Source organism: Tursiops truncatus, chromosome 1, assembly GCF_011762595.2.
Source record: "Tursiops truncatus isolate mTurTru1 chromosome 1, mTurTru1.mat.Y, whole genome shotgun sequence".
Taxonomy (NCBI): Eukaryota; Metazoa; Chordata; class Mammalia; order Artiodactyla; family Delphinidae; genus Tursiops; species Tursiops truncatus.
The window spans coordinates 108,460,351-108,474,690 of record NC_047034.1 but is presented as its reverse complement, the minus strand read 5'-3'; the positions used below and the strand labels follow the sequence as shown (position 1 = coordinate 108,474,690).

At 42.6% G+C, this 14,340-nt stretch overlaps 1 protein-coding gene across 2 annotated transcripts in view; it reads right to left on the bottom strand.

Moving 5' to 3' along the window:
- COL24A1 (collagen type XXIV alpha 1 chain) overlaps window positions 1-11,448 on the bottom strand; it is a 392,639-nt gene extending 381,191 nt beyond the window's left edge. Inside the window, exons 1-3 of one of the 2 annotated variants that reach the window (XM_073787806.1) lie at window positions 11,370-11,448; window positions 10,822-10,952; window positions 985-1,049 (exon numbers count right to left, since the gene is read on the bottom strand). In XM_073787806.1, coding sequence (XP_073643907.1) covers window positions 985-1,049; window positions 10,822-10,877 — 121 coding nt within the window. In that variant the 5' untranslated portion in view covers window positions 10,878-10,952; window positions 11,370-11,448. Of the gene's footprint in view, window positions 1-984; window positions 1,050-10,821; window positions 11,332-11,369 lie in introns of those variants that run through there. The other variant, XM_073787804.1, reaches the window with a different exon arrangement.
- Between the last annotated feature and the right edge of the window lie 2,892 nt (window positions 11,449-14,340).

The following is a 14,340-nucleotide window of genomic DNA, read 5'->3' as shown; positions in this document are numbered from 1 at the left end:
CCGTTGGTCAATTTGGTCAATAAATAGAGTACCACCCCCTCCTTTGTGCCCTCTCTCTACCTACATGTATTTTGTTTACTTGTCTTTTTCTACTATTATTTGATTGACTAAATTGACAAGTGACACCTTGAATTGGTCATTGAATTGAAAAGTTGGTTCTGTCAAATGAATAATTTGGCAGCCCTGCTGATACAAAGCAGAGGAGGAAAAAAAAAAATCAGTACCACGGTGATATTTTCTGTAGATCCAGCTTCAGGGTTTTTCTCTTTGACTTTGGCTTTTTTTTTTTTTTTTTTTAACCTTTGACAAAGGCACTTGTTTTTTCACTTTGGGGCCAGAGGCATTACCTTATTCACATTTCAATCACTGGCAATTAGGATATTATGGTGGCAAACAGAAAATATTATTTAAATGCTGTTTAATAAATGAATAAATTAGGGTGTATATAGATTCCCCAAACTCTATCACCATACCACCAGAGCAACTAGATAGCAAGCAAAAACAAAACAAAACCTTCAACTACTTTCTAAACCTCTCCATTTGAATTAAATGAAATCCCAAGCCCCCTGGTATTCACATTTTATTTTGTTTCTTAATGATGTAAATCTAGACGGAGCATTTAGTATATGCCTGTGTTGTTTCAAGAAGTGCAAAGGTAATTCAGTCACAGTTTGCCACCCCCAAGAACTCCCACTTAAAATGAAGTCACAAGCAAAGCCTTTTTACTGTACAAAACTTCTCTTCTACAGAGAGTGTGCTTAAAAAGGTAAGCAATTTCACAGACAGAAGATATGAGTAATTCCTTAAAGGTCATATTTCCCCCAAAATTGGTTTCTTCACCCTTACTTTCTCATTGTACTGGGTAGAATTTTTTATTGTTTAATGTTGAATTTAAGGTCATGACAACTTGAAAAGTCATGCACTTTTGCTGTCTGGAAGCTGACTTTTTATATAAGTAAATAAGTAACAAGGTAACATTCTTACCTTGATCTTGTGCATGAACAGCACCCCCTGACACACATAGTACAATAAAATGAAGAAGCAGTTTCCTAAAAAAAGAAAAACAATTGGGAAAAACTTAGTTGGACATTTATGACCTATAAATCATAAAATTCAAAATGAACTCTAGTGCAAGATTAAGAATTAAGCTATTATTTTAATTAACACAGTATTTTAATACTCATTGGTCAAAAGCAAGGGCTCTGAATTCAAGTTCCAGCTTTGCCACTTACTGTGTCTTGGGCACCCTTTATATTACTCTGTGCCCTAGTGTCTCCATCTATTAAGTCTATCTCATAATGGTTTTTGAATATTAACTAAAAAACTTCATGTAAAGTACCCCAAACAGTACCTGGCACACAGGAAAAACTCAATAAATGTGAACTAGTACAGGTGAAATTATTATTAGCAGTATATATTATGTCAAATCACCATACATGTAATTTTACAAAGTATTACAGATTGGCACAAAATACAACTTATAGTCACTTAACCACAGTGATTATAAATTGATGAAACCAGTTATTTGCTTAAATGTTTTATATAAAATCTATTTGCAGATCATATTCAAATCATTCGCACTAGATTCACGACTCGTTGGTTCTGAAAATACTAACGACCTGTAGATGTCAACACTGACCACTGTGATTAGCAGTAATTGTGAACACAGTACTCAACCACTACAAATCAAAATATTCATTCACGTTGATTAGCAAGGTAAAAATACTTTGTGATTTTTTTAGTTTAACCAAACTTTTGATAGATTTTATTGATTAGTCTTCATAATTGGCTTTACCTACCAACTGAAAATCAGAGATAGTTTCAAAAAGTAATGACGAGCATACTGAAAACTATTTTATTACCTAGTTTTTCTTGCCAATATAGACTCTGTTAAGTCTAACTCAGACTCCTCAAATGACATTTCTGAAAATACATTTCTGCAAGGAATGATTACAGAACCCTGTGAAAATCATTTTTATTAAGTTCCTGGTGTGCTAGTAGTAATTGGTACATTTTCTATTTATCACTATGTTTTTACCTTTATCAACAGTAAGGAGCATGTTAATGTAACAAAGTAAGCCAATATAGAATTATACTATTATAATTGTATGTTTATACACAATATAAAATTATACTATTCTCTTTGCTATAATGGACATATTATTTGTATTAGAATAGTATTAAGCATTTTTTCAGTAAGTGAAAAATGTACATTCTATGGTCATACTTAAAACAGAGCACAGCTTTTATAAGACTTTGATAGAATACTTAACAATCATTAACTCTACAAACTAATCAACTGAATCATTATAGAAATTTCAACTGATATGGGCAAATAGCTGGACCATATATTTTAATGAAGCCTATAAAAGATTCCCATATATGGTGTCATCCATGAGATGGTTCTCAAATGTTAGTTTGCCAAAGAACCACCTGAGGCTTTTTTGAAAAATCCAGATTCCAGGCCGTCCCACAGTGACTATGATTCATAAATTTGAAGTGGATCCTCAGCATGTATACATTTTTAACTAGGTGATTCTAATATTGATTGCATGTGTACCAAACTCTGAGGAAAAACAATTTAGAACATTTACTATTGATAGTTACATTGAACTTAAAATAACCTAATATTTTGCTTAAATCACATATATCTAATTTTATGACGACACAAATAAGATTTGACCCTTTAAAAAAAAATCCTTTTCTACTGCTCTAGATCATGATTTTCAAACATGAGTGGGTATCAGAATCACGTGGAGGGCTTGTTAAAAATTTCTCAGGCTCCACCCTGAGAGTTTCTGACTCAGTAGGTCTGGGGTGGGACTCAAAAATTTGCAATTATAACAAGCTCTCAGGCAATGCTGATGATGCAGATCTGGGGAACTACACACCCAGGACCACTGTTCTGGAAGAGATGATGCTCAACAGATGATATGAGGCCTACTTGTTTTGCATCTTTTTACCGGAGCTGCATAGTGGAATCACCTGGTGATTTTTAAAAACTAACACTTGGGTTCTTCCCTCCCCACCCCCACCCTCAGAGTGATTTTAATTTGTCCCACAGGGATTTTTAAACACTTCTCAGGTGATTCCAATGTGCAACGTTGAGGACCACAGTGTGAAATGAAAATAATTTCCTTGGGTGCTCCAGGATGGATCCCAACGGGGTCTAGAATTTGAGTAAAAGGAGGCTCTTTTCCTTTCAAATTTCTATTTTCAACTGGCAGGACGTACATCGGTAAGACTAGAAAATAGCTCAAGATTCCGGTCACTGAAGGACAGTATATCAGAATTATGCTGTTTTAACAGAAAATGCAACATGAAAGGATGCACTTCTCACCTGGCCAAAGTAATCTGGCTCACTGAGAGCTTAGAAATAACCCACAGGCACTGTTCCATCCAGAATAAAGCTAACTAGTGAAGAGTACAGTAACTAGCACTATTCACGTGGCAATTCAGCCAACTCAGACTTTCCCATGACCTCAGGGGAAAAAAATGGAAAATAAAGTTATTTCTAGATATGTTAACAAGTCTACTCCTGACGTGAGGCAGGAAAACCTGAACACATCAAACATCATCCCTCAGCCAGGTGATTTTAGGAGATTATGACAAATCAGTTGAGCCACACCTTAGGTAAGCGTACCTATGTACTAATTTGATGACTAAGAGAGAGATCAATGATAGGAAATAGTGATCTTCTTTCTCTTTTTCTAATTCTGCCCCAAACTTCTGGCCAACTGTCGGGCTATACCCCACAGGCCGGCAAGCCTCAGAGTTGCCCAACGTCTAAACTGAAAAAAGAGCCCCAAAACAGCGACAGAGGAGACATCAACGGTTTGTTGGATACGAGATCTTACAAGTCTGAAGCAAAAGGTCCTGGAGCAACACCCGCAGCACCGTACCTAGCAGACAGCAAGCAGGACAAAACAGCAACCTCCCAGAGGGAGAAGGAGGCTACCATTTATAGGGAGGATTGACATCAGGTTGGCTCATCAGTTACCAGGGAAACCAGCGGCTGGGGACAGGTGGGCAGTTACTAATTAAGTCCTATAATTAAGAAGATTGGATAGTCATGTGAGTGAAGCAGGGCCTGGTCGAGCAGGGGATTTACAGAGAGCAAGAGAACAGCCATCTTGAATGGCCTGACCGTACAACTAAGGAAGAGCAGGAAAAGTCAAGTTCCTCACCAGGTGTTCAAGGCCCTTATCATTCAGCTTCAACCTCCTTTCTTTTTTTAGCACTATGGACCAATTACATCTGACAAAATTACATCTGACATCTTACAAAGCTCCAGCCATATCATGTTATTCTCTACTCCATGGACAGACCTTGTAAGTGCCTGAAAAGCTCTCAGTCTCCACCTGTCACAATGTTCAGTATCATCAAAGCCTAATTTGAATACCTGCTCCATGAATTTTCCCATCATCCCTAAAGAGGACTGGATCTTTTCCTCACCTCTGTACTCTTGATGCTTTAATTTTAACTGTATTATAGCCCATATATGTTGTACCTTTTTTCTTTGTTTTTTTTTTGTTTGTTTGTTTCTTTATTTTTCCAGTTCGCGGGCCTCCCACTGCTGTGGCCTCTCCCATTGCGGAGCACAGGCTCCGGACGCGCAGGCTCAGCGGCCATGGCTCACGGGCCCAGCCGCTCCGCGGCATGTGGGATCTTCCCGGACCGGGGTACGAACCCATATCCCCTGCATCGGCAGGCGGACTCTCAACCACTGCGCCACCAGGGAAGCCCTGTTGTACCTTTTATGATTAATTAGTAAGTAAATATCTGAGCAAGTAACAGGTCTTCACCTTTTATCAATTTCTTACATAAAATTGACACAATAAATATTTTTAAACAGGAACAGAATAATAGTAAGATCTCTCAATGACTGAGGAATTCAATTCTTCCCTATGAACCTAATTCTTTTAACACTTAGGAAAAAGTAAAGTAAAATAAGGGTACTTTTAGTTGGATGTCCAAAGAGGGAAAGAAGAATTTTTTTTAAAAAATTCTGCTGTGGTAGGGTAAATGGAAGTCTTCTTTTTCACTTTAACTGTTTTTTCTCATCTCTGAAGTTGGAACACAGAGAAGAGATCAAGCTTAACTGATATAATCAGGTTGATAAAGAGCCCAGCTCTATCACTGAATAAAATGGATGTCTAATGAATCCAAGCTTTCTGGGAAATGTCTAGTTGAGCTGGGCTTGTTTATTTCTTTGCTTTTGCTCCCCCCTCCCCATGATATTACATTTATGATACATTTACTTAATTAAGAAAAAAATATCACATTTCCACATTAGCAGATGATAGAGTTCTCAAGGGTAGCAGCTGTGCTTTGGGCTTCTCCACTGTAGTGCTGTGCATATCATGCTAGACATGCTGGAGTCCTTAAATAAGTTAAAATTAAAACTATTAAGTTGTTGCAGAGAAAACAACATGGTTAATAAGAAAATAACACTAGACTAGGAGTCAAAAGGCTAATCCTGGTTCTATTTCAAACTCATTCTGTGACCTTGGGTGGGTTGTTTCAAGTTTCTGAGTCTTAGCTGACTCATCTATTATGTGATGACATAATATAAATTTTATATTTTGAATTCCAAATATAAAACCACCAAATTTGTGTGTATGGCAGAATCCTAGTAATATACTGGCATTAGAGGACAAAAATCAAGCTACGTTCTTAGCAAGATGTTGTATAAATCACTATATATAAAGGGCATGTCGTTTAACCACAGCTGGGGAAAGGTCCTCATACAGTTCTGGCCAATTCTTTTTTAATTAAGTAACCTAAAATAGTCTACTTTGCTAATTTGTTCATACATTTAGTGTACCCTAATAAAAAGTCTAGTTAGTGTATTAAATACAAATATTTTTCAAATATTCAAACCATGCCTGTTTTTGTTCATTTTTTTGTACGTCTGGACCATGTGTCATTAATATAAAGTAACAGAAGTACATATACTCAGACAGTTAACAAAATCAGACCAGGTCTGAAAGAAGTTAACAATATGGTAAGAAACATTCAATAAATGTTCAGCAAATATAACCCATAATATTACTGAGGATATATAACAAAATGTGAAATACTCTGTGTGTCTGGTCTGCTAGCCACATTTTCAGTTTGACATAAGCCACAGTCAAAACATGACCAGACACGTGAAGGGTGAAGGCCTCGAGGGGATCAAGCAGGAAATAGATATCTAAAGACCATACTGAGAATATTTAAGGAACTAATATCCATCCCAGGCATCTTCCCTAAATAATTCTTAGAGCTATTCAACTTTCTCTTTATCTGAAGGGTTTAAGTTACTTCAGGGGAATTTCAGGCATCTTTTTGTTTAGGGCACCCATGAGACTTTCAGGTTTTATGATATATGTCCTCAAGTTACTGATGCTCATTCCTACACAGGTTCAATTTGTGAATAAGAAACTTTTTTTTTTTTTACTGAATTGGCGATTTTCGTTTAAACCAATTGGAAAAAGTAGACTAATCTGAAAAACATACATGTAATATACGTCAAGAATTTCAACAATTTCCATCACACTGCGTTTACAAGCCAAAAAATTCTCTAAGTCATGACAGCTTTACAGATTTTGCTCTTTACTAGCTGCTAAGATCCAGTAATAGTAAAATTTCTGTACTTTGTTCCCAAAATAACTGAAAAACGGTTCTTATCCTAGCAGTAGGGAGTAAAGTGTTGTCAAAAACTTATACACAATGAATTCAACTCAATAGGTACCTGTATAACTAATCTAGTGTGAAACATACTAGAACTTTTGGTTAAATTCCAAGCATACAGGCAACTCATGAAATGCAAAGGAGATAAAAATGCTTGAGGACTTCAAGTGATCAAAATGCCTAGAGTCCAGTCAGTAGCAGGGAAGAAATATACACTTAAAATAGTCTCTCCTTGCAGTACCACAGAGATTGTTAAACTGATTACTGCTTAGCTTAGCAAAGTTTCTGGCATACACTACTGTTAAATAAAGATTTTTAAATGAATGAATGTATCAATCTTCAGTCAATGAGACTACCAGGTGGTCTTGAGTTTCAACAAATATATAACTTCTCTGACATTTTCCACCTGTACACTGACCCCAAGATCAAAAAGCCAGGTGATCCTAACCTCCATTTATTCAGCTAAGAAAGTAACGGCTTTGCATGATCTAGTCTCTGTTTCTCTCTCCAGATCCAGCTCCAGTCACTTCTCCCCTAGAATGTGTGCTCCAACCAACTTCATTTCTTTCAGGCCCTCAAATGCACTGTGCTGTCTCACCTCTGAGCCTTTTACTTTTCTCTCTGTCTGTAAAGCTCCATGCCTTTTCCACTTAGGTCTGACTCTAGATTTCATTGCCTTTGGTCAGCCTTTCCTTCCAGTAGGACTCCTCCCGACCTTTCCCAACTACCAAGACTGTTAGATGTCCTTCTGTGTATACCCTTATCTCATTTTGTTATACTTGGTTGTTTCATTTTCTGTTTCCTATACTAAACTGGGCACATTGGGAGGGCAGCAATTAGGCTTCTGTCTTGCTCAATCATTGTATCACTTCTGCCTAGAACCATGCTAGACACTTAACTGGAGCTCAGTAAACATTTGCTGAATAAATGAGTAAATGATGAGTGAATGAATGGCAGAATGTTAGCCTTTTATGAGAATGAAAATGAAATCGTCTTTACTTCACTTCTTACTCAGAATTACAAATTCTAAAACAAGTCACAGTTGCAAAGCATGGCAAGGAAACTAGTACAGCTGTTCAAATTCCCATAATAAAATTTATTATCCTCCTGCAGCTTCACCGATTACCAAGCAGAATGTATAAATAACACTCAAAATTACTTTCTATAAATTACAATTCCTCTCCCTGAGACATCAGTTTACTTTAAACATTTATTTGAATGCAAAGATAACTAAGCAACTTTAAAAATAGAATTTCATGCTAGCTAGGAAATAGATGTTTATATACCAAACTTTGTTTCCCCCTTTGGTTACAGAAACCCTTTAATGACCATAATAGCCTGCCTGGGAGACTTTCCGACAACATGTTAAATCAATCTATCTAACACTGACTCTTGGTTTTAATTTTTGTTTTTTATTAATTCCACAAATTCACATTAGGTAATCTAACTAAAAGCAGCCCTTTGAAATAAAATGTCTTTAAGGATCTAGTTTTAAAACTGTAAATGTTTCTGGGTGACCAATCAGAATTGTGATTTAAAAAAAACTGCTCTGGGTTTCCCTGGTGGCTCAGTGGTTGGGAGTCCGCCTGCCGATGCAGGGGATACGGGTTCGTGCCCCGGTCCGGGAAGATCCCACATGCTGTGGAGCGGCTAGGCCTGTGAGCCATGACCGCTGAGCCTGTGCGTCCGGAGTCTGTGCTCTGCAACAAGAGAGGCCACAGCAGTGAGAGGCCCGCGTACCACAAAAAAAATAAAAAAAACAACTGCTCCTGCTCTCACAAAAAACATCACCACAAAAGGATGGTGGAAAGTTACAAAAGGATGGTGGAAAGTTAAAATCTCAGGGATTTCATGGGGCACTCTAAGGTTTAATTCAGTGGCCTGACATTATCATCAGCTAATCAGCTGCTTCTCCTAAGTCCCTTTCTCTAGGAGGCCGGTAGCATTAATTTCAAACTGAAGAACTCTTAATTCTTTACAGAAACTGGATTTTTTCAAGAAACAATTTTCTCAGCTCAATCAGTAACTACCTTTCCCTACTTTGCATGTATGTGATAGGAGCTGTGAGGGGCTGCGATCTGATGTAATCTTGAATTACCGTTAATTTTCTGCAGCCCACCCCCACTGGGAACTGTCATGGAACAAACTGGATATCGCAGGAGGCTGCAAGGCCCCTGGCTGGGAGCCCATCTAGGAGTGCAGGGGAGACCAGAGCCTTCACGCAGGATCCCCTACCCACCCTGATGTCTCTCCACAAGGATTTTATTTTCCCCATTCCACATAGTCTAATTTTTCCTCAGAAGTTCCTCGATGTAATCCATTCTGTTTGGTTTCTCTGCCTCCCTCCCCCCAGTCATCTGGACCCAATTTACAAACTCCAAACTGCCCAAGAATTTATGCAGGGCCTTTTCTAGGAGCGTCTGGAAGGGAAGTGTAAACCAGACAAGACAGGGGCTAGGAGCTGAAGATCTGCTTTAATCTGAGAGGTTGGTCACAACTACCATGGGGAATGTTAGCAACGTGGGCCTCGAGTAGTGGCCAAGGTAAAGCCCTAGGGCCGGAGCTGGCAGGGAGAGCAAGAAGGACACATGGATGGAGGCGGAGGCTGGACAGGACGCGGAGGACCTCACCCAGCCACTCCTGGTGGCTCTGGATCCGCGGGTACCCAAGCCTCATTCCAGCGTTCCACCCGCCCTAGACCCTCGGGAAGATGCGCCAGGTCCCTCAGGATACCTTGCGCTCCCCTCCCCTCTTTCCGGGAGGGTCCATGCAAGGGACTTCACCAGAGAAAAGTGGCGAGAAACCTGCTTGGGAAACTAATGAGACCGGCGCGAGCCGCTCTGGGTCAGGTGGCTGGCAGAGTCTGGCCTCTTCTCGGACCCTGGTGGAGAAGTGTCAGGTCTCCCGGGCCCTGGGCACCTCGCCGCACGCACGCGGTTGCTGAGGTTACGAGCTTTCCCGCTCACTGAGTCACGCGCTGTGGGCGCGTGGGGATGTGCATCCTTGTCACTGGGGAAGCCGGCTGCCTGCCCAGGCTTCCAGAAGTCGGAGGAGAGAGGGCGCGAGCCCCAGCCAGGCTCGGCTGCAAGCGGCTGGGAAGCACATGTTCACACAAACACTGCCACAAGGCGGTCTTTCTCCGCACCCCGCCTCCCCTTGGCTGCACGGTCAGTTCTGCCCCCGGCCCTCCTCCTACCTACTCTCCCGAGGGGCAGCCTAGTGGCAGAGAACGACTGCAGTCGCTTTCGTCCCTCCCGCCCCCGGGGCCAGAATCAAACTTGCGTAACCCAATGACCTCTTCCAGGGGGGCCAGGGCAGCCAGCCAAGGCCATGCGCCCCACCCCACCCCCAATGTACGCTCTTTTCCGAGTGAGGCAGTGGGAGCAGGTACAGCGCCCAAAGAGAAGGTGGGGTGCCAGCCAGGGTCGACGCGAACACTCCCCGGGAGCAGCAGCCCCGCCCCCTCCCCGCGTCCAGCCCCTTCCGCAGTGACACTCCAGTGACCAGGGCGCAGCCTGGGCCCCAGATGGGCAGCACGCTTGTTGGCCTCCTAACAACTACAGGAGACTGCCGCTGAGTCCCACGAGTCCAGGAGGGCCCTGATGCCCGAGGTTCTGTGGGCACCCTCTCCCCCTACCCGGCAACCCTGCCCTCACGCCTGTGCCCAGGTCCAGGCTTCGCGCACAGAGCCCAGGGGACACCTAAGCGCCCCAGCAATACCCAGAGTGCACGCCCCGAGGAGCACCGCAGGGAAACAGGACCTCAGCCAGGGCTCCGAGGGAGGAGAAGGGAAGGAGGGCGCGAGGGCGACGGGAGCTAGAGCCTGGGCTGGCGTCCGAGTCCAGCTCCGGAGCTGCGGGAGCCACGGCCGCCCGCGTCGGGCCGCGAGCCAGCGAGCTTCTCCTCCAGAGCCGCAGTATCTCTTTAGCATAAACTGTCTGAGAGACCCACTGGCAGGAGGCTTCCTTTCAAACACAGTATTTTACAAATTGAGGAGACAACAGGAGGATGCCACGGCTGTTCAGCGACTCCCAACTTCAAAAAAGTGCCAGGGAGCTGGTGCACAGATCTCCAACGGGCTCAGCGGATCCAGGGGGTGGGGAGAGGGGGTGCTCTAACCCCTGCCCTGGCGTGTGGGCTACTTACGTTTTTGCTGTGTGGGAGACCTGTCCACGCCTTGTCCTGCGGGCTCCTAAATGCATTTGTATGCATTTGTCCGTACGGCGAAGCGCTAACGAAAAACAGAAGCCAGCTCCGAACTGCTAAGGGTGCAGGTACTGTCCATGAAAAAGGGGGGGAAAATCACATGAAAACGATGCTCCAAAACCTCAACAATAACCACAAGGGGAGGGGGGAGATGGGAAGGAGGAAAGAAATAGCACCCGGAGGGTAGGCAGCTAGGCTCCCTAGCTCCCTAGCTCGGTAACAGACAAGTCCGGGGGGAGTCCTGCCCTGGGAGGGCGGGCGAGGAGACCTCACGGGCAGGCGGCGGGGCGCCGGCAGAAGCGGGAGCTCGGCTGCGAGTGCAGCCCTCGAGTTCACTTGCGGTTCAAAGACGACTCCGTGACTCCAGTGGAGTCCTCTGCTTTGGGCCTGGGAGGAGAAAGGGGTGGGGGGAGGGAAGGAGATGAAGTGGGGGAGGAAGTCCTTGGAAACAACCCGCGCTGGAACATTTGTCATACAAGTACACACACCCACTTCGGAAATCTGGTCCGTGCGAGGGGACCGGTGGCAACTGCAGGCGCTCGGCGTTGACTGACGCCGGCTGCTTCCCCTGGAAGAAGTGGAGCCAAGCAAATCCGGCCGGTGTTAAATTTCACCGCTCACTGACTTGCAATGACGTCACCAAACGTAGTGCACACCTCCCCCTCCGCCCCGCAACCTTCCCCCCACCCCGCGCCCGGCTGGGGCGCCCCTGTCCGCAAGCCCCTGGGCCCGCCGCGCCTGGGGCGCGCTCGCAGCCGCCCAGGCACAGCTCCGACCCTCTCGCTTCCCACGCTGTACTCCCTCGACATTCCCGAAGCGTGTAGGTGACTAGTAACCTTTCTCCAAGTGTCCATGTACCGTTTCCTTTTTCAGCAGTCCCCAATTTGATGTTTTCTCTCTTGAGTGTCTCCCATTCCCCCTTTTCTCTATCCTCTTTACACACACCTTCTGAAATCACATTTAGCTCAGCGGAGTCCTTCACTGTCCTCCGACTCTCTTGCTTTTTTTTGCAGCTATGCTTGTGGCCTACGTCGTATTATTAATTGACCGCAAAAAGTTCTCATTAATTCCTTTCCTCCCCTTCATTCTTTCCTTTCAGTCTGTCCCCGTACTACTTTCTACTGATTTTTCTCTTCTGTAATCCACTTTTCTGCCCTCTGCCTTTCTCCTGCTTACAAGCGTGGACTAATGGTCTGCAGTTATGCAAAAAAAGCATAGGAACACACCTCGGCCTTACCAATTTGAATACCTTCTCCAATGTTTGTAATAAATGTCTTTTTCGATGTAAGTCCCCATTCTCTCCACAGCCTCTTCATACTGAGAAGTCTACTTTGAAGAAAAAAAAATTAAATTCTGCTTTTATCCTTCTCATTAATAAGACTGGAAATTCCAGAAGGCCAGGGACCTATTATCTTGCTCATCGTTGTATTTTCAGCACCTAAAATAGTATTTGGTATGTCTGTTTAATGAATGACTGCTGTATACCAGTGAATATCATTTCTCCAAGTTTTCCTTGTCTATACTGTGCACCATCCACAGCTAATGACCCTTCCACAGGCTGAAAGGCATCCCGCATTACATACACAATATAAAAGTTAAGGTGACCATATTAATGAATGGAAATGACTGGTGTGGCCCTTGGAATCTGGAGGATTTTTTCCTCTAAGAACACAGTTTAATCCATCTTCCTCTTCCTCAATTTTTCAACTTTCCATCTTGAAATGATTGTAGATTTACATAAAAGTTGCTAAAAAAGTAAAGAGAATTCCTGTATAGCCTTCATCTGACTTCCTCTAATGTTAATATCTTACATAACCATGGTACAATGATCAAAACCAGGAAATTAACACTGATACAATACCTAATCTATAGACCTAATCTATAGATCTTATTTAAATTTTGTCAGTTTTCCCAAATGTCCATTGTCTTGTCCAGGATCTCATCTAGGATCCTGCACTGTTGTTTAGTTAGTTAATTAATTAATTAACAAAGATATTAAATAAATTGCCATATCGCCTTAGTCTCCTGCCCTCTGTGGAATTCCCTGTCTTCTTTAATCTTTCATCATTTTGACAGTTTTGAAGAGCACAGGTCAGTCATTTTGTAAAAGGTCCCTAAATTTGGATTTGTGTGATGTAGTCCCACGATTCAGGTTTTGTATTTTCAGCTAAAATACCACTGAAGGGATGTTGTGCCTTTCTCGGGGCATCGTATTGAGTATACATAATGTTGATGTATTTTATGACTAGTGATGCTAACTTTGATCACTTAGTTAAGGTGTCACATGCCAAACAGCCACTGTAACTACCTGCCCCCCCCCCCAACTTTTGTAACATATAGCCACGGCTTTCTGGAATCCTCCTAGAAACCCAGTATCAAGGGAAGATATTCATTCTTAACCTGAAGAATTTCTACAGTATTCTATTCCTACAGTATATCTATTTTTGACTACTGGTCAACTAAAAAATGACAAGTAATTTGGTTTGGTGGAAAGAATAGACTATGAATTAAGCAGATCTCAAGTAACTCACCCAATTTCTGTCTCCATTTCCTCTTCAATTACTTAAGGATTAAAAATATTTTTTTTTCTGTTCACAATGTTGATCAATATTTGAAAGCTGTATGAAATGGAATTATCATTAAAATGTATCTCAGGTTCTTTGAATATAAGAAGAGAATATTTGCTAGTTAGAGTTACTAGAGCCCTTTTCATGCAGAAGCATCCAAAGGGTATGCATACCCTCAAATAGAGTACATTTGATTGTGGGAGAGGAGGCATTTGCCCCGTAAAAAAATAAACAATGTAACGTTTAAGTGATATAGACTTTTTAGGATGGTAGAGTTCAGCATAGATAAAATTATTTAATACAGCTTAACCAAAGACCATGGGATTTAGCTGGGCCTTGAAAAGTGAAGAGGATTTACATGGGTGGAGAAGAGAAAGACAGTATGCTTAGAGGGACTTCCCTGGTGGTCCAGTGGTGAAGAGTCTGCCTTCCAGTGCAGGGGACGATCCCTGGTTGGGGAACTGGGATCCACATGCTTCGGGGCAACTAAGCCCGCAGGCCACAACTACTTAGCCTGTGGGCCTCAGCTATGGAGCCCACATGCTCTGGAGCCCACATGCCACAACTAGAGAGAGAAAACGCTGCACACCACAACTAGAGAGAAGCCCGCACGCCGCAACGAAAGATCCCACATACCGCAACGAAGATCCTGCAATTAGGACCCGATGCAGCCAAAAATAAAAACAAATAAATAAATAAAATATTTTAAAAGAAGATAGTATGCTTAGAAATGTTGAGTAGGAGACTAATAGCAATTGAACAAGAGGAAGATATCTGAATTATATTCAGGGGAAAGGAGTAGATTCATCAGCTTGGGTTACAGGTTCGTGCATTAGAAGAGAGGTCGAGGGCAAACTATGGAAGTCCCTGAATGCCAGGATAAGGGTTCATT